A 20,318-nucleotide genomic window follows, 5' to 3' on the forward strand; every position below is an offset into this window, starting at 1 on the left:
GCCTGGGTGGCTGTTGGTTAAGCATCCGACTTTGGCTCAGGTCATGATCTCACAGTTTGTGAGTTTGATCCCCACATCAGGGTCTGTGCTAACAGCTCAGAGACTGGAGCCTGCTTCAGATTCTGTGTCTCCCTCTCTCTCTGCCCCTCCCATGCTCATGCTCTGTCTCTCTCTGTGTCAAAAATAAATAAACGTTAAAAAATTAATATGCTTAACCCACCAAAATAATTCATTCAAATATTTATTGAGTACTTGCTATTTGGAAAGCATTCTTCTCTGGGACTAGTAAAATACAGTTTCTACTCTGATGAAACTTCCACTCAGGAGGTAGAAAAGAGATGATACAGGCACATGTGATTTTCCTAGTTTGTTTTTTATCTTCAGTCTCTAAAAGCCTTAGTGTCAAGTGGGATCTGTCCACTCCCTTTATAAGGCATCACACAGAGCAACTTAATAAATGTTCTGTTACCTGCTTTTTTGTTTTATCATATGTATCTTCTTCCTTGTAATTCTTCCCCAATGTAAAAGTCCCAGAAAAACCATGCCCTTTGATCTGTTTCACAAGACCTTCAAAAATTAAACATTTCAGCATCCGTTTCAGAAGACTCCTGTTCCGCTGAACATCATATCTATATATAGAACTGACATACTTATAGATGGAAAGGATGGAAACTCCTTTTTTTCCATTCATTTCTTTCACAGCTGTCAGGATCATCACACGTGTAGCTATATGCAAAAGGATATGCTAACTTAGAATAATTGAAATTAGAAAAAAAACAGAAACATATTAAGAATAATATGCACTGAGAACTAAGACAAAAAAAGATTTTTATTGAAGATATGTTGTCTGTATATCATTTTGAAGAATATGTAATAAAAATTATCTCAATATATTAATAATATATTATGATGGAAATAACCTAAAGAAGAATTGCTCATTAATTTGTTAATCTACCAAAGCAACTATCATTTAAAATTATATTCGGGGAAAAAAAAACTTATCACAATTGTCCATGTATATGCTACCATCAGTAAAGGAAACATTTGTTGGTTAGCAGAATTTGAAGTGGCTATGCTGGAGAATAAACAAAGCCTGGTGTAAACTGTAAGCTCAAGAAATTTAAATACAACAGACTGAACAAGATCTATACCGAGAAAGAATGAATCGATCAAATGAAAGAATAAATCTTTACTTTTGTTAAGGTAATATGACTTGTAATTGATCCCATTTATACAAAGTATAAACCATGAAAACAATTATTCATAACAACTACAAGATCTCTCCCTATAAGAAATGCAAGAACTATGACAAAGATGACTGCAAAAAGGTATTTTCTTTCAGAGATTTCATACTTACGGGGACACTGAACTTTTTCTTTTGGTTCAAATTCCGTATTTGGGGTTTCTGTGTTTTTTACTTTTCCTCCAGACTGATGTGATGGAATGAAATAATTCACCACTTTTCCCTGATATAAACAACATTCAACAGTCACCCAGTGCTTTGCTTTCAGTAATTGGAGCTGCTTGTTAAAATTAACCCTTCTATTAGGAGATGCAAAAGAGTTGTAAAAAAATGATGAAAGAAAGAGCTAAATATGCTATTCACATATACAAACCTTATGTTTTATTTCAGGGCTACTGCTAGCTATCACTTGAAAACTGTGCATATTATCTTAAGTTACCTAAATGTTAAGTGTGAACCTTCTGAAATTAACTTAAAAAAAATTTTTTTTTAATCTTTATTTATTTTTGAGAGGGAGAGAGAGACAGAGTGTGAGTGGGCAGAGAGACAGGGAGGCACAGAATCTGAAGCAAGCTCCAGGCTCAAAGCTGTCAGCACAGAGCCTGACGGGGGGCTCAAACCCACAAACCGTGAGATCATGACCCAAGCCAAAGTCAGACACTTAACAGACTGAGCCACCCAGGTGCCCCTTCTGAAATTAACTGTTCAAAGGCTTGTTTAAATATTGAATTAACATAGAAGTTACCGAGAGTTAAATCATATAGTTAATATAGAAGTTACTGTAACACTGGGGCACCTGAGTGGCTCAGTTGGTTGAGTGTCCAACTCAGGTCATGAGCTTGCAGTTCATGAGCTCGAGCCCCCATCATCTGCTGCTGTCAGCATAGACCCTGCTTTGGATCCTTTGTTCCTCTCTCTCTGCCCCTGCCTTGCCTGAACTCTCTCTCTCTCAAAAATAAATAAACATTAAAACAAAAAAAAGTTACTGTAAAACTATATATTCCAACTCATTTGTTTTTTAACAACGAAATAGATATTTTCTATTCCCTACTCAAATCTACGAGGTTAACTTTGCAAACTTGACCCTATCAGAAGATCACATTATCCCTAAAGTTGTGGGCACAGTGAGCCCTACACGTAATGATACTCTTATCTAGTGTGTTGATTTTAGGTTTTATTACCGGAAATTATGAACTATGAGCTGCACGTGCTTCAGTGGAGCTGTTTCTTTTTTTCTCCATAAACTCTAAAATTTGTATTTCTAAACACAATTATATATTTTAGAACAAGGACTCAGAGTTTGATTCATTTAGCAATCTAATTACAAAGCTATTTAGCCTTTAACAAAGTTTGAAGTATTAGATTCTATGACTTATATACCTGAGATTTGTACAATTAAAAAAAATTACTTTCAAAAATATTTACTGGTAATATGGAGGCTTGTAGTAGTGACAAAACATTTGAGGGAGTAACAGTACTTTCCTATGAGTTTCTCTGCCAACAAGAAGGAATCTTGGTGACAGCATATCCCCTTTCCTAGTTGGCCAACATCACTTAACAAAAACCCTGCCAGGTCACAAACATCCTATTCTCTGTGCCTGCTTGAGGTTAACTAATAACTAGTACAATTAATTAGCCTCAGAGGAGACTAAAAGTGTTGGCTTAAGTGCCAAGCAAATGTTCAATATATGATGCTTTTAGAGAACATATGTCCCCTGCTTTCTTGGCCCTATGGTACTACTCCTACCTCAGGAAGAGTGAGAGCATCTTGTTTGACATCTTGTCGGGTATGTGTCAGAATCAGAGCCAAAACCTCCACTGTCTTTCCAAGACCCATCTCATCTGCTAAGATTCCGCCAAGCAACTGTGGCCCAGCATTTGGGAAATCACGGATGATGCTGAAGGAAAAAACAAGAAAAACGTATCACAGGAAGGCAAGTAAAAATTATACTATTCCTAAAGAAAACTGGAAGAAATCCATAAAAGTCAAAGTTTTTTTAAACTACATTTTATTTTATTTATTTATTTTTTTAAAAAAAAATTTTTTTTTTTTAACGTTTTTTATTTATTTTTGGGACAGAGAGAGACAGAGCATGAACGGGGGAGGGGCAGAGAGAGAGGGAGACACAGAATCGGAAACAGGCTCCAGGCTCCGAGCCATCAGCCCAGAGCCTGACGCGGGGCTCGAACTCACGGACTGCGAGATCGTGACCTGGCTGAAGTCGGACGCTTAACCGACTGCGCCACCCAGGCGCCCCTTAAACTACATTTTAGTGTGAAACAATCTGAAATGCTAGGTCACTGAATAAAGAACCACAATAATCAAAAAACTGCCTGAGCTGACAAGTGAGTCTGCAGAAACAGGAGTGGTACTGGTAAATAACATCGTTCTTTTCTCTTCTTTAAATAAAAGGAGGTGTGTCTGCCTTCTTTCTGTGTCTGTGAAGAAAAAAACGAGGATAATAACTACTGATTCACCTATGATGTTGCTATGTTTAATGACTCCTATGACTTTAATAATAGAAATTAACAAATCTAATGAAAATATGAGAACTGGTCCATAGAAAGATGACATTTTTATTTAAAATTATAATCTCTTTAAATATGAGTAACTAAGCTTCTTAAATCCATTATTTTCCATTCATTATAGAAAAATGACAAGTACTATTAATTTCATATTTGTCTTACCTATAAAAATGATAAAAATATAAAGTCTAGTAAGACTTCGACTTAGTATTCCTTCCTAAGGTACTGCCAAGGCTAAAGACATATGCGACCAATGTCATACAGGTTTTTGTAACATTTACTTTTAATACCTAGCACATAAAGTTTGCCTTACCAGCCTGTGTACGGATTGTAGTAGAGTTTCAAACCCTCAGATGTAACAATCTCTCGCCATAAGAAATGCACGGTATTTTCTAAAAAAAAATATAACCATAAGAACAAGTTTTTGTTTGTTTTCCTTTCTGCCAGAAAATCACGTTAAAATAAAAATAAGTTAATAGTCAAAATACTCCGGGAAGCCACATACACATGGAAAAAGGCTAGGATCTCATTCTTTTTTTCAGGTATTATTCTTGTAATTATTCTTCCTTTGCTTTGGGGACCAATATTTTCCACATAAGTGTTATGCAGAAAAATGAAGTACAGCATATCACAGAGAATTAACAGGAAAAGAAAATGAATACAGGAAAACAACTCCTACCCAATGAAGGAAAATAGCTTATCCTCTATAATTCCTTCAAAAAGTTGCCGAAAACCTTTAAATAACTCAACAGACATATGCTTGCGGGCTAATACATTAACTCAAATCAGACCTAACCTTTTAGAGGGGTCTGATAGCAGGAGGAAAATCTTATTTAACTGAAGAAAAAATATCTTAAACACTGAAGTATTGTGTATTTCAACCAGAGTCTTCCATATTTCTTTCCCTTAATAATTTAAGTTGTTTAAACCAACTGCCAAATTAAGAAGAATGTCTGTATCTACCAGTGAAATGAAAAGTAATTTTGCTGCCTGCTTTAGGGATTAACAGGTGAAGTAGGAATATAGATACATAGGGTTTATAAAATGAAAAAAATTAAGATTAAAAAGCTTCAATTTATGGGAACCACAGGGAACATAACTATTAAATGGCACATGGGATTTAATCAACAAAATCCATTCTGTGGATAAAAAAGAATAAAATACTGCTATATGCAGCATGGATGAATCTCAAAAAACACTATGTTCAAAGAGGCCAACTTCTCCCCCGCCTCAAGTGTCCGCGTTTTGCCATTCTATTAATTGTTTCAAAAACAGGCAAAACTAACTTATGGTGGCAGTAGTTGCCTCCTGAAGGGGTTGAAGTAGGAGAATTGACTGGGCCATGAGGGAACTTTCTGAGGTGAGGGAAATATTTCATGTTAGCACTGTATCATAGATATAAAAAGACAAAATCAATTTTAACAGTTTTATTTAGCTTAACATAAACAAAACCTTATCATTTCCATATGTAATCAATATAAAATTATGAATGAGATACTTGGCCTCTTTTTTTGTACTATTTGAAATCTGGTATATATTTTAAACTTACAACACATAATCTGGGCAGTCATTTGAAGTCTCAAGAGGCACGTGTGGCTAGTACCTTCTGAGAAAATCTAGTTCTATGTCTTGATTGGGTCATTGGTAACACAGATGCATAGATTTAGCCTAATATATCAAATTGTGCCCTTAAGAGCTGTGCATTTTACCCTAAGTTATACCTTAATAAAATTATGTAAAGAAAAGTTACTGCATTTTGGAGAAAAAATAATCCAGTCTGTAGGAAACTACAGAGCTAACAATTTCCTCAATGACTAAATTATAAGAAAAAAATACAGAATGTGAAGAGATAAAATCTATGGATTAAAGAAACTTAAGTGACAACAATTCCAATGTATGAATGCTAGTTGGTTTCAAATCTGAATCAACTGCAAGACAGAAAGAGAAACAGAGAGAGAGAAAGGGAGAAAAAAAGAAGGAAGAGAGGAGAGAGATTTGGCAGTATTAAAGAATTACTGGGTTTAAAAATCCATCATAACATATATATTTTATATCTGTTTAAAGCAACCCTTTCTTTCATTGAAATAAACTGTGACATTACCAGATTAAATGATATGATATGTGAAATTATTACTTCAATATAATTTAGAGTACGGATGAGAAGTAGGAAGAAATAATGTTGGTTATAAATGAATATTTTCTAAAATTAAAAATTAAAAAGTGACATTTGCTGGATTAAAAAAGTATAAACTGGAATCTACGGGAGAAACAAGTAAGAGCTATACCTCATTAAAATAAATCTATACGGAATGGAAGAGAAATGGTCAACACTTCACTTCCTAGAATCATGCAAAAATCTCATCTTCTGCCCATTCCTTTAAAGATAGTGATAAAAAGGCATAAATGACTCTGATAAACTTACTTTCACAAAAACACTTAATAGATAACATTTTATTTTATTATTTATTTTGTGGAGTAAAGAAAATAAATGCAAACCTAGGAGAATTAGTCATACACCAGTCTCCCACTTCTGTAAATTCGCTTTCTGTTGCTAATATTCATCATTAAATTGTGAAGCCTCTCGCAGATGATTAGCAAGATTCCCATTTGATCATGTTCCAAAAGCAATTCTTAGTTAGAAAGGCATGTAAAAAATTTATTGGTTTTAAAAAATTCCAATCAAGGCAGTCTTTATTCGGCAGGAAAAATTAGTTTAAACGCTTATAGTTGAGGGAACTTACAAATGAATTTCTCTGCCTTTCAATTTTAAAGAATTTCTTAGACTACCATTTTGTTCACAGGAAAATTCATTCAATTATAATTAATTCCTAATTATCTTTCATGAAATCCCTCAGATCAATTTGTCTTTGAGCATCTTATACTTGCCACTAGCAGGAGCGCTTCTGAAATGCTCTTGTTGTAGCATCCAATTGACAGCCTCTCTTTGGTATGGTCTCAGCACAGGAATCAACGCAGGATGCTGGACATCCACTTGGATGGACTGCGTTTCTTGCTGATGTGTCTGCTTCACAAACTGATAGAGCTCATCGATGTCCTGTCCCTCTGGCTCACTCTCTGAATCTTCTTCATCCTCTTCCAACACATCTGTACATCCAACAACAAATGTACTCAAAACAACCCACTTTTTCTAACTATAAGCAATTCTTATCCTAAGAACATACTATGCATTTTCCAAACTCTGGGGTCCTGCTCAGTGTGTTTTGGGACTAGAAGGCCCTATCGTTAATTCTTCACTGATCGAAAACCTACCCATCTATCCTTCAAGATAGTTCAACTTTTTCCATGGCATTTTCTTTTGTTGTCCCTGGTTAGAATCAATGTATTCCCCTGTGTTCATGTAATACCCTTCTATTTCGATATAGCAATATATTGCAATCTGTCTGGTAGTGCAATCATTTATGTGTATTCTTTCCTTGTGCACTGAACTGTAATGCAAAGGCTGTCTTTTGTTTTTATATCTCCTCAGAGTAGCTGGCATATGCTTTGTTCAGTGCAGATATTTAATAAACATTTGAATGTGAATATCTTTTACAGTTTATAAAAGGATAATCTATTTCACTTTTACATCTTGACATAAAAAAACTCCATATGCAGACATAATTTTTCTGTCTAGTAAGACAAGGGTTCCCATTTTATTTCTTATGCTAAAAAAGGACAGGCATTTGGTAGCAGCAGGAGCCAACTAAGAGAGAAGGGCGTAAGCCATTAATACAAATTTGTAATGACATCAGATTCATTTGTTGGGCACAACTGCCCTGTGAGACTTTTGTGCCTACTAGAACATGAAAAAAAAAAACCCTCAAAATCTTGAATAAATGTACAAACCCATTTTAGCTTATGATTTATTTCTGAACTCTTTCAAAAGACCTATACACTTTTAAAGAACATACCTCATATGCCCTAGAATGAAGATTGTACCACAAAATACTTAATTTACTTTTTTCAATACAAAATATTCCATGTGAGATTTATTCTTACTATTCTTGTGTAATCTAGTATTGATAACTAAACTGGAAGTTTTCCTTTGAAATCCTTTGATGTTTTCCTTTGAACAGTTCAACTTGTAGTATTTTTAAAAAAGCAGAATAATTCTTACCGTACCCTTAAAAATTCTAGATGTACTTAAAAGCATCCCTTCCAATCATGAAGCCAGAGACTGTCCTCCTTTTAAAGTCTTCAACATGCAAAATGATTTACTTTTATTAGTAATTTATTATTTTTTTAATTACGTAGGCTTCACCCCCAACACTGGGCTTGAATTCATGACCCTGAGATCAAAAGTTGCAGGCTCTATTGACTGAGCCAGCCAGGTGCCCCTACTTTCAAGCTTAGAAAGTGATTTCCCAAATATTCCAGTATGTTCTACAATTTGCATCTGAAATAATGCTGACCCACCATGAGCAGGGCTTGGAGAATTTGAGCCGTTTTTCCAGTAGTGTTGATGGGCTGCACCAAGCCATCCACACTCTCCCCTTGGGAACCAATGGCAGACAACTCTGAAGCTGCAGTCCTGACCAAGGATGCAACATCTTGGCAAGAAACAGTAGCAAAGTTAACTGGTCTTTATGGGAAGCAGGCTCTTGAGATTATTTGTCAGACTGCAAAGGAGAGGTGGAATAAGGCCAGCCAAGAATCTCTGGCCATAACAAAATAAAAGCACAAGAATAATGCAAAAATTCCAATCAGCTCAGATCCCTTTGGACTCTATGGACTCTGCAAACATTTCTAGAGAACCTAGTCTGGGCTAAGCACGGTATTTAGCAAATAAAGACACAAATTAGCGGGGGCATTTCAGATACGTGTAATTTTGTCACACAGAGATTTTATAGAGGCTGTTTAATTTTATGATGGTTTTATTGTTTTTCTGATTATTATGTATAGGACTTGGGAAAAACCCACAACTCTCAAGTAATGTCAAATTTTTAAAGTTTATTTATTTATTTTGAGAGAGAGAGAAAGAGAGCACGTGTGCACATGCACAAGCATGGGAAGGGTAGAGAGAGAGAGGGAGAGGGAATCCCAAGCAGGCTCTGCATTGTCAGTGCAGAGCCCTATGGTGGGGCTTGATCTTGAGAACCATGAGATCATGACCTGAGCCAAAATCCAGAGTTGGATACCCAACCGACTGAGCCCCAGGTGTCCTAAGTAATAGCAACTTTTAAGTTTACCTGGAATAATAAAATTGTACAACTTTTCCATCACTCTTTTCATAAGCTGATTAAACTTCTTCATTCTTGAATTTGCATCACTCAAAAAGTCTAGTTTTGCTAGGCCACCTTCCAAAAGATAAATTCCAACCTACAAAGGATTAATCAACACAAAAATAGTGTTAATTGTACTATTACATTCTTCATGAGGACATTAAAAAAAGTTTTTTAATACTGTTTTTAAAGGTATTCACAGTATATGCCCCATAATCGTTAAATATATACCTACCAAATCTCCGTCACAAATTTTTACTTTCAATAACAAATTCATTGTACAAATGCAGTGCCTACTATGTGTAAGGCACCATTCAAGTTGCTAGAAAAAAATACTTCCCAACCTGGAACCAAACCTGAGATAAGGTGATAAGAACACCCATTCCACCTACCAAGCCAAAGATTTCCAAATTTGATGAATATCAGAATAATCAGTTAAATTGGTTAAAAATGCAGATTGCCCCAGAAGATTCTGATGCACATGCCAGGATTCTTAAGCACAGTTTGGCGTGGGAATTGCCATTACTAGATCAAACACTACAATGTATAGGAAAACAGATCTTGATTGATGTAAGATAGCTTAATTCTGGTAAAGCAATGTAGCATGAAGTTCCATAGTCAAAAGACTTGAAGTTGAATACTAGCACTGGTATTTAGGAGCTAAAAAAAAACAGGCAAAGTAATCGATTTATTTTGACCCAAGCACTGTCATTTGCAAAATGGAGAGAAGACTATTATGAGATAGCCTAGGTAATACAGTTTTAAACTTCCTAATGGTATATACTCACTAAATGCATTTTCTTTCTTTTCCCTAAATTATCCTGGACCTGATTCCATAATCATGCAGAGTCTCATATTCTTTTACTAAAGAACAAGAATCCAAACCAGCATTATATGGGAATAAGTAACAAAGAATGTATTTTTGTATATATTTGTACTCTGCCTTGTATACACCTAGAGTTAGCTTACTATAGCAGCAAGAAATGTTTAAATATTTATACAAATTGGGATAAGAAGACAGAAGAGATCAAGTCTATGGGGAACATAGACAGAACACAGATAAACAAGCCATGAATTCTTACATACTTCCTATCACCGAGCCACAATTTGGGCTTTCATGATCAACCAGGAGAGGGAATACGTGGTTGCAAAGTTTCATTGCCCAGGGAAGAATTAATTACAATCTAATGCTTCCAACTTTTTTCCTTTCCTTTTGTCAATTCTGAAACTACAGACAGGGCTACAATACAATTGTTTTTTAACGTGAGACAGACAAAAAAGACACAGTTTTCAATCGAACAAAGGTGAATTTAATAATTTTAATCTTTATGTTCATTTATTTTTGAGAGACAGAGAGAGAGAGAGAGAGAGAGCAAGCTCATGCAAGTGGGGGAGGAGCAGAGAGAAAGGGAGACACAGAATCCGAAGCAGGCTATAGGTTTTGAGTTGTCAGCGCAGAGCCTTACACAGGGCTTGAACACGTGAACCATCAGATCATGATCTGAGCTGAAGTCGGACACTTAACTGACTAAGCCACCCAGGTGTCCCTGAATTTAACATTTTAGAATTTCTTATCCTTTCAAGTTTTGGCATGAAGGCATATTAACCTGCTTCACAGTTTATAAAGTACATCTACTTACATTGTCTCACCGGATTGCCAACACAATTGTATGAGGTAAAAGGAATGATTATTATTTACATTTTATACAGAAAGATGCTGAAATTAAATGATTCACATAAAGTTACTTGGCTAGTAAATAGAAGAGCCTGAAATGAATTACAAATTTACTCATTCATTTGCTGAAAATCTGTTCAGTATGGGGCATTTTACTAGGCTGTGAAGATAAAATGACTGCATAGTCTACTGAAGGAGAAAAATTTTAAATCTAAGTACACTACAAGTGGCCAAGGCAAAAATAAACATCTGTACAGTGTTGTGGAGGAAGGGCATGTAATACCATCCATGAAGTTTAAGAAAAGATCTCCCTCGAGAAGTAAACTCTGAGCTGAACATTAAAGAATGTCCAGGAGTTATTAGGGAACAGGAAGGGAACAACCCAGGCCGAGGGAAGTGTGAAAGCAAAAGCACAGATGCAGAAATAGAGCCAGAAAATGTGCAGGACACAAATCAATTCGGAATTTCTGGAACAAAATAAAAACCAGAGTGATAAAGGATAAGGCTGGAGAGTACACAAGGGTCTATCAAAGAAAGGAGTTACACACAAGATTACACTTAATTCTGTAGGCAGTAAAGAACAGAATTTCATTTCATTCATATTATACCATCCCAGAGACAAAGCAGATGGAGTTGAAAAGGCCAGCAGGGCAATAAAGAACGGCTACAGGAAGAGGGAGAGATGAGGAAGACCAAAAGAAGACACTGAGAGTAGAGCTGGAAGGGAGGAATCCGGGATGTCTTGAAGAAGGACAGCCTGGAAACGATCACCTAGAAGTACATATTTCTTATAGCTACTGAAAGCCCAAAATAAAGTACACTTTGAAACTTAATGATGAAAGGCTTATTGCTGGCTTTTTACACCTTCCTTCTACGTTAACTTCAAAATGGGACTGCCCAATGCAGAAGAACCTTAAAAGACACCACAGAAATTGAGTACCTTAATAATGTGATTCCCTTCTGGTTTTTGGTAAAGTTTTATTCTTCTCTTCTTTTGTAGCCACCCCAAATCTTCAAGCATTTCACCACTGAAAGATGATTCCACTCGAATACCATTATCACAAATACTGACTGGCTCGTTGAGTCCTTTTTCTTGTTTCTCTGCATCTTCACTTTCTGAATTAACATAAATCAGGAACTGACCGCTTGACTCTGAACTCATCAGTGTAAAACTCCTTTCTGAAAAATCTTCAGTTAAACTCTGTTCGGGAAGGAGCTGAAGAGTGAATTCTCCTAAAAATGCCCTCCAAGAATTATCAAAGCGATAGGGAGAAATCACAATATGCAGCTTTACAGACAGAGGAGAAAGAATGCCGCTGGTCTCTTCTTTATCAACCGATTTTGCGATGCTCACTGCTTCCAAACACCTCTTCTTATCTCTGTGAGCCACTTCTTCTTGTAGGCTATCACCGAGGATGATGCAGTGAGCAGAAGAGAAATCTGAACCCGAGCAGGGGTGCTCCTCATCAGTTAGGATGAGAGGCTCATTCCTTCTGTCTTCATGCATATTCCAGCGAAGCTGCTGTTGCTTTGCTTCATCAACTCTCACTGGGGGAGCACGTTTCCGTCGGCTGCTCATTTTCAAGTTTTCTTGGTTGGCAAGTGTGAACTCTAGAAGACAAAGGCAACAAGTAAGCATTCCAACAGAGGATTTTACTATTAAAGTGCTCCCAGATGAAGAATTCACCACAAACTAACAGCCCACATACACAATATGAACTCTTCGGAGAGATAAAGCAATGGGTAATTTTTTTTTTTTTAATAAGTCAAATACAGGTAAGGACCACATGGACCATAATCTCACGCATCATAGAAATTCTAATGGTCATAACAGTACTTTAATGGATACATTTAATAAAGTTAACATGCTGCATAAAATAAAATACATTTAATGAGCAGTAAGACAGTAAGGTAAATCTCTCAAATATCCTGGAAATGCATAGTTGAAGAGTTTTAGGAACTCATAATCATCACAACAAAAGTTCATTTTTGTTTTATAATTCCAAGGAGTTTATAGAATTTTTAAAAATTCTGAAAAATATATTTTCTCTTTTAAAAGAGGAAGATGAAAATCCAGAATGTATTTCTTTTTGTGGATCAGCAGATTAAAAGGTAACAGGAATAGCTGGGAAGGAATAAGGTGGTGATGGCAACCAGAGGAAATGGAGCAGAGACAATAAAGGAAGAAGAGAAAAAAATGTAGGAAGAAAAAGAAAAAGAAAGCTTTGTCATCTCAGAAGAGGAACTGGTCTGACAGCAGCCTGTATTATGTAGGCCCAAACTAAACTTTTGCCAAAATAATAGCCAATTCCTATATGAAACACAAACCAACTCACAGAGATTAAATCAGAAAGTTGTGGGGCGCCTGGGTGGCTCAGTCGGTTAAGCGTCCGACTTCAGCTCAGGTCACGATCTTGCGGTCTGTGAGTTCGAGCCCCGCGTCAGGCTTTGGGCTGATGGCTCAGAGCCTGGAGCCTGCTTCAGATTCTGTGTCTCCCTCTCTCTCTGCCCCTCCCCCGTTCATGCTCTGTCTCTCTCTGTCTCAAAAATAAATAAACGTTAAAAAAATTAAAAAAAAAATCATAAAGTTGTAATGATGGCTGATGCCTATTCCACCTATTCCAACAATGTAGTTGGGGGGGGAAAAAAAAGGATGTATAAACAATTAAAATTTGGCTTCAGGATAGTTTAAGAAATATTTTCAATTTGGAATGTTTATGGACTGGAAGATTCAAGATGTCAATTCCTAGATACTGATCCACAAAGTAATCCCATTCAAAATCCCAATAGGCTTTTTATTTTTTTATTTTTTTTATTTTTGCAGAAACTGACAAGTGATTCCAAAATTTATATTAAAATGCCCAAGATCTAGAAAAGTCAAAATAATTTTGAAAAAGAATAAAGTTGAAAGACTTACACCGACTCCAGGACTTACAATGATGGTAATCAAAACAGTGTGGTAACGGTACACAGACATGGTAATCAAAACAGTATGGTAATAGTATATGATAGATATATAGAGCAATGTAACAAAATAAAGTGTTCTGGAATAGACCCAAACACATATGGTCAATGATTTTTGAAAGAAATTCAAAGGCAGTCAACAGGCAAAAAATATCCTTTTCAATAAACAGCCATATGCAAAAAAAAAAAATGAACCTGGACCTTTACCTTATACCACATGTAAAAATTAACTTGAAATACATCAAAAACTGAACTACAAAAGCTAAAACTGTAAAACTTCTAGAAGAAAACAGGAGAAAATCTAAGTGACATTAGATTAGGCAAAAAAAATTAATTTAAATAGGTTACAAAAAGCAGAGAATATAAAAAAATTGATAAAGTAAGCTTCAACAAAATTATATACTTTGGCACTTCAAAAGATACTGTTATAAAAATGAGAGGGGAGCCAGACAGGGCACAGTATTTGTAAAACACCATCTGATGAAGGATTTGTATGTGGAATAGAAAAAGAACTTTTACAAATCAGCAATAAGACAACCTTATGAAAAAATGACACACACTTCACCAAAGATGATCTACAAGTGGCAAATAAGTACATGAAAACATCTTCACCATCATCAGTCATTAAGCCAATGCAAATTCAACCTACAAACCACAATAGGAAACTATGTATCCACTAGAATGGTTAAAATTTAAAAGACAGGATGTACAGCAGCCAGAACTGAACTCTCAAACATTCTAAAAGGACAAATTTGGGGGCGCCTGGGTGGCTCAGTCGGTTAAGCGTCCGACTTCGGCTCAGGTCACGATCTCGCGGTCCGTGAGTTCGAGCCCCGCGTCGGGCTCTGGGCAGATGGCTCAGAGCCTGGAGCCTGTTTCCGATTCTGTGTCTCCCTCTCTCTCTGCCCCTCCCCCGTTCATGCTCTGTCTCTCTCTGTCTCAAAAATAAACGTTAAAAATAAATAAATAAATAAATAAATAAAATAAATAAAAAAAAATAAAAGGACAAATTTGTCAATTTCTTATAAAATTAAACACAAACGTTCTGTTCTGCGCAGTCTAGTAATCCTGCCCCTCGATGTCTACCAAAGAGAATTAAAAACATAGATTCACAAAAGAGATTTAAATTTAAATGTTAATAGCAGTCAATTATTAGCAGTCAATATTGGAAACAACACAATTGTCCATTACGTGGTAAACGGATAAACCGGTGGAATGCTACTCTGTGATCAACTACTGATAAAACATAGATGAATTTTTAAAGCATCATGCTAAGCAAAGGAAGTCAGATGTGTAAGACCATATACTGTATGATTCTATTTACATGAAATTCTAGAAAAGGCAAACACCTACTGATAGAAAGCAGGTTAGTGGTTACTAGAGGCTAGGAAGTGCCTCAGATCTCTGGTCCCCATCCTGCCACATTAAAGTTGGATTACTGTAATATATAATTTATACTTCTGAGAGCTACCACTCATTGAATATATGCCAAATTTCTGTTAACCATATTATTGCACTTACATTTTTTTTAAGTTTGTTTGTTTGTTTGTTTGTTTATTTATTTATTTATTTATTGAGAGAGAGAGAGAGAGAGAGAGAGAGAGAGAGAGAATGAGAATGAATGAATCCCAAGCAGGCTCTGCCTTACCAGTGCAGAGCCTGACTCAGGGCTCAAACTCAGGAAAAACCATGAGATCATGACCTGAGCCAAAATCAAGAGTCAGAAGTTTAATCAATTAAGCCACCCAGTCACCCCTTAATAAATCTGATTTTAAAAGCACAAAAAGTAAATACAGGAAAGATTTAAAATTATAAGAGATTATTAAGAACAGCTTTATTCTAATAAACTTGAAAAATCTACATAAAGTGAGCAATTTACTAACAAAATATAAATGAATAAAATTTATTTTCTTAGTAGCCACACTGCATATGGCTTTTTAACTTTAAATAAAATTAAGTAATACCATAAACTCAGCTGCTCAGTCTCACCAACCACACTTTAAGACCTCAATAGCCATATGTGACTAGCAGCTACTACACTGGACAGGGCAAATATAAAACCTTCACAAAACTGCAAAAAGGCTATCAAGTATTGTTGGTCTAAGTCAATCATGAGAATTCCATTTCCTTAGCACTGACTGCTTTATGAATGTGCAGGTAATAGACTAAAAATCAATCTCTTACTATGGCTAACTATAAGCATCATATCTCCTCTATTATCTTGGAAGAACAATACAGGAAGCCCCTAATAACCTGTATGTTTATCTTTGCCCAATTCTCATCAGAACACAGGCTAGAATACTGGAATTTGGTCATTCTGGAAGTTTGAAAAGTTCTGCTCATCAGCTTATTAGTTAACTATGACCACAAATATGCTGTATAACACACCATCTCAAAGCTCAATGCTTCGAGAGAGCAATCACTTATTCTCTTAGATTTGCAGGTTAGCTGAGGGTTGGCTGACCTAGGCTAGGTTTCTGGAGGAGCAGTTCAGCTCGGCTTGAATCCTCTTAGGACCAGCAAAGCAACCCACAAATGTGCATAAGGCCATGGGTGAGGTGTAACAGTGTAAATCCAAACACACAAGTACTCTTCAAAGTGTGGTCATAGCAAAAGCACAAGGTTCCACGAGCTAAAGCAAGGCACACGAATGGACCCAAAGTCAAGGGGTGGGGAAACGTACCATACTTCTTTACTGGGTAGAACTGCTCATGACAAAGAGTGTGGATATGAGGTAGGGGTTACACGATCTATGACACCAACTCTAATATTAATAACATGGTAATTATGGAATTGTTAACCCTGAAAGCCCCAAAACAAATGGCTATAGAGTCTCACATCTGTAAAACAATGTGGCTTACAGGAGAAAAGAGTCTAATTCTAGCTTTGGCATTGAGTGACTGTGTGGCAGAGGAATAGTTATCTAACTGCTCTGTGCCAGTTTTCTCATTTCTAATATGGGGATGACAGGACTGTGCTTAGAAATAATATTGGGGTGCCTGGATGGCTTAGTCAGTTAAGCGTCCCACTCTTGATTTTGGCTCAAGTTACGATCTCATGGTTTGTGAATTTGAGCCCTACACTGGGCTCGGCACTGGCAGTGCAAAGCCTGCTTGCGATTCTCTCTCTCTCTTTCTCTCTCAAAATAAATAAATAAATGTAAAAAAAATACTGTAAATGCAATAGTATAGTTAACGGAAATCTGGCATATATTCAGTGAATGGTAGCTGCTATTATCATCACCCTCAGAACTATAAGCTATATATTATAATAATCCAACTTTAATGTGGCAGGGACCATAGATCTGTGTGTCTCAAACTTTACACTTTAGAATCATTTGGGGAACTTAAAAAAAAATACTGATGCCCATGTATACCCCAGCCCGTTAAACCAGAACCCAGCACACATTCATGATTTAAAAAAAAAAAAAAAAATTGTTTTGGTCGACTCTTTTTCTAAGGGATTTCTATCCAGGGATAATTTCTTGAACCAAAGAAGATGTTATTTGATGAAACTACTTACAACCATAATGTTAACTGGAAGCCAAGAAGTTAAGTACTGGTAAAATTCTATAAATCTCTAATCATATTCCAAATACTTCTGGTTTTCTTCATACCACATGAATCCCATTTTTGGTCATTGTATTTCTTATTGCTTCCTCTTAAATATCAGCGTTTGGGTAAAATATTATATACAGTTTTTTAAATACGGACCACGCTTTATACAACAGTCCTGCATTTAAATGTAAAAAGCCTGTTGCTTGAAATGCCCTTTTACACTTTTCTGTCTGTTGCTGTCCCAATCTTCCCCAGAAAACTTTCCATGAGGGGGCATGCTGAGTTAAGGGCCTTTCCTCCTTGATCCCAACTGCTACAGTGCTCTAGCTTGAAGGACTTGAAAGCTGGGCAGAAACAGTATCCTATTCCCCATTGTACACCCAATGCCAGGTCAGTGCCAGAATGGAAATGATATTCCAAAACAAGGTGAAACAAGTTATCTTGAACTCCCTGAATACCGAATATCCTCCCTCTTTTTAAAGTGCCATGTTTCTTTTTGGACAAGAGTCTCTTAACCACGTTCTAGAAGATTATAGGTAATGTGAAACTATTCTTTACTATTTCTGGATGAGACAGAGAAAACTGACTGACCCATATCTTCGACAGAAAACAAAGACAGCTGTTAGAAAAATAAGCATAAAATGTTAAGTTACTATGACATTGTAACAAACGATTACCAATTAAACTTAAATTCAGATTTTTTTCCTCTCCGAATTATTATCTCTCTATTAAAAGACACCTACAAATCCTAAATTACGACAAATCCGTGGTAGACCCAGGTTTAGGCTATTAGGAGCAAAAAGTATACATCTGTCACCCTGCTGCCCAAGGTAAGCCTTACGTAAGCAAAGCCCAATCATTGCTGATTAGAGTAAAGCTCTTAATGATCTAGCATTACCACGATCCTTCTGTAGTTATAACTCCAACAAGATGAGAGTATTTTAATCTACCGAACCCCAAAATATATGTCACATAAACTTAAAAAATGCCCTGGTAAGAAGCTTTTTCACCAGCACATTTTGTTCCCACAAATCTTTGTAGGCTGAACTCTTAATAAAAGATTTGTTTTAATAATTCTACAAGTGCAGTTCTTTTAGGCTTGGGCAAAAAGAGGACATATACACAATAGCATCTTTCAAAAGTAAACTATTTTATTCTCAACTGTTAGCTTATTGGTTAACTCGACCTGGGAAGCTCTAGAAAGAGCAGGTTGTCCAGTACAGGCACACTTATCTCGCTAATGCTCAATAGTACTCAGCTTCCAGCATGGTTTCTGATCATAAACCAACATCTAGGATTTCTAACTCCTGGCTAATGTCCAGTCACTTAGAAAAAAGTCACGAGATTAATGCCATTATTTTAAAACACTGTATATCTGACAATGACAGTCAATCATCAGATAACAAATCTCTGTTCATAAACCTAGCAGCGACCACGGAGCCAAAATGTACAACGTGCAAGGGTGGTTGTGAGTGCGAATGTAATTAATCTGACTCTAAAGGTAGCTGAGAACTTTCAGACTAACTTAGAAGCCTCGCCTCCCGTTTACCACATTACAACCCCGCGCACCTAGAAGCTAGGTAGTCAGCTGCCCAGTTGCAGCCTCCAGGGGCGTTTGTGTTAGGAATGGCAATACCTACTCCGTTTTCCTCCAAAACTCAAAAGCGGTTCAAGGAATCAAAGCTGGGCTGTCAGCGCCAGATCGCTCCTAGCAGGCCCGGCAAACAAGCTACCGCGAGGCCGAGGAGCGCGACAGCCCCTCGGGCGCTCGATCTAAACACCGCTGGCCCCACCCCCCGGGGAGAAGCACAGCCTCCTTTCCCACGGCCCTACCTTCTCCCGGGGGGCCGTGGCGGTCCAGAGGCCCCCAAGTCTGGGATGGGAAAGGGTCGGGGAGACTCGCGCTGCGGTTCTCTCTCAGCCCTTTAGCTTCCTAGACTCCAGACAACCACTTCGTCTCTCCCAGGGACCTCCGTCTCCGTTTGGAGACGTCTTCCGTCCCCAACCTCTGACCCCTGACCCCCCATCACCCAAGAGCCTACCTGGTTCTCCAAGCCTCTTGAGACTCTCTGCACCAAGGCTCGGGGCTCCACTAAAGCCCGCCACAAGTCCCGGGCAAGCATTCACCACCCACCGAACACCCGTCTGAGATGGGCACGCGCGCTTTACGCTGGCTTGTGTTGGGGTTCCCGGGGGGCCCAGAAACCAGAGCTCCCAGCTACCGGGTGCGCGCTGGAGCGTAGGGTCAAGGTGAACGCGCACGTCGGAGCGCCCCGCCCCTTTTCTCCAGCAATAGCTTCATACGTAGCTTCTGCGCAAGTCCACATGGTTAAAGTCTCGCAGAGGATACGTTGGGATCTCGCGATAGCTTTGCCCCAAGATATTAGGAGTACAGGATTGGCTGGAACCTCTAAGGAGGAGGCGAGGCTCTAAGCAGATATTAGATGTGGGCGGGGCTCCCCGCTGAAGGGGCGGTACTCCGCTTGAAGCAAGTGATGGGAGTGATTGGTGGATTTAGTAAAAAGGTAGAAGAGAGTTCTGCAAATGCACCTTTGCTATTGCTTCTAGAAAGCAGCTGCTATCTAGGTATGGATGAACCTTATCTCTGTCAGAAAAGTTATTTTAAAAGGCTTCTCAGGAAAAGTGAGTAAATAGTTTAAGAGGAGAGAAAAACTACATGTATTGTACTGAAGCAGGCCTTCCAATATCTTAGTTTTTTTTTTTTTTTTTTTTTTCTTTTTCTCTCCGAGAGGTAGCCTCTTTCTCATGAGTGAAGGCGTACGTTTAGTTAACTGGAATAACTCTGAGAGGCTTCAGGGCCAAGAGCTTGTAACATGACCGTCAGGAAACATCAGGCACTCAATGACTAGTGAGTACCTAATGAGGATTCAGCATAATGCTCAAAAAGGGGAGTCTCGGCATGTGTGGTCAGAAGCACAGAAGTAAGTTCTTGTCTAAGAAAACATCTGTTGTGACGGGGCGCCTGGGTGGCTCAGTCGGTTAAGCGTCCGACTTGGGCTCAGGTCACGATCTCGCGGTCCATGGGTTCGAGCCCCGTGTCGGGCTCTGGGCTGATGGCTCAGAGCCTGGAGCCTGTTTCCGATTCTGTGTCTCCCTCTCTCTCTGCCCCT

At 37.7% G+C, this 20,318-nt stretch overlaps 1 protein-coding gene across 2 annotated transcripts in view; it reads right to left on the reverse strand.

Moving 5' to 3' along the window:
- Window positions 1-19,445, reverse strand: part of SHPRH (SNF2 histone linker PHD RING helicase) — a 97,871-nt gene extending 78,426 nt beyond the window's left edge. The window contains exons 1-8 of one of the 2 annotated variants that reach the window (XM_058735551.1): window positions 19,230-19,445; window positions 11,607-12,277; window positions 8,959-9,088; window positions 6,656-6,874; window positions 4,083-4,161; window positions 2,991-3,141; window positions 1,358-1,466; window positions 470-726 (exon numbers count right to left, since the gene is read on the reverse strand). In XM_058735551.1, the coding sequence (XP_058591534.1) occupies window positions 470-726; window positions 1,358-1,466; window positions 2,991-3,141; window positions 4,083-4,161; window positions 6,656-6,874; window positions 8,959-9,088; window positions 11,607-12,245 (1,584 nt within the window). In that variant the 5' untranslated portion in view covers window positions 12,246-12,277; window positions 19,230-19,445. Of the gene's footprint in view, window positions 1-469; window positions 727-1,357; window positions 1,467-2,990; window positions 3,142-4,082; window positions 4,216-6,655; window positions 6,875-8,958; window positions 9,089-11,606; window positions 12,278-19,229 lie in introns of those variants that run through there. The other variant, XM_058735549.1, reaches the window with a different exon arrangement.
- Window positions 19,446-20,318: the final 873 nt, after the last annotated feature.

Source organism: Neofelis nebulosa, chromosome 6, assembly GCF_028018385.1.
Source record: "Neofelis nebulosa isolate mNeoNeb1 chromosome 6, mNeoNeb1.pri, whole genome shotgun sequence".
In the NCBI taxonomy this organism is placed as follows: domain Eukaryota; kingdom Metazoa; phylum Chordata; class Mammalia; order Carnivora; family Felidae; genus Neofelis; species Neofelis nebulosa.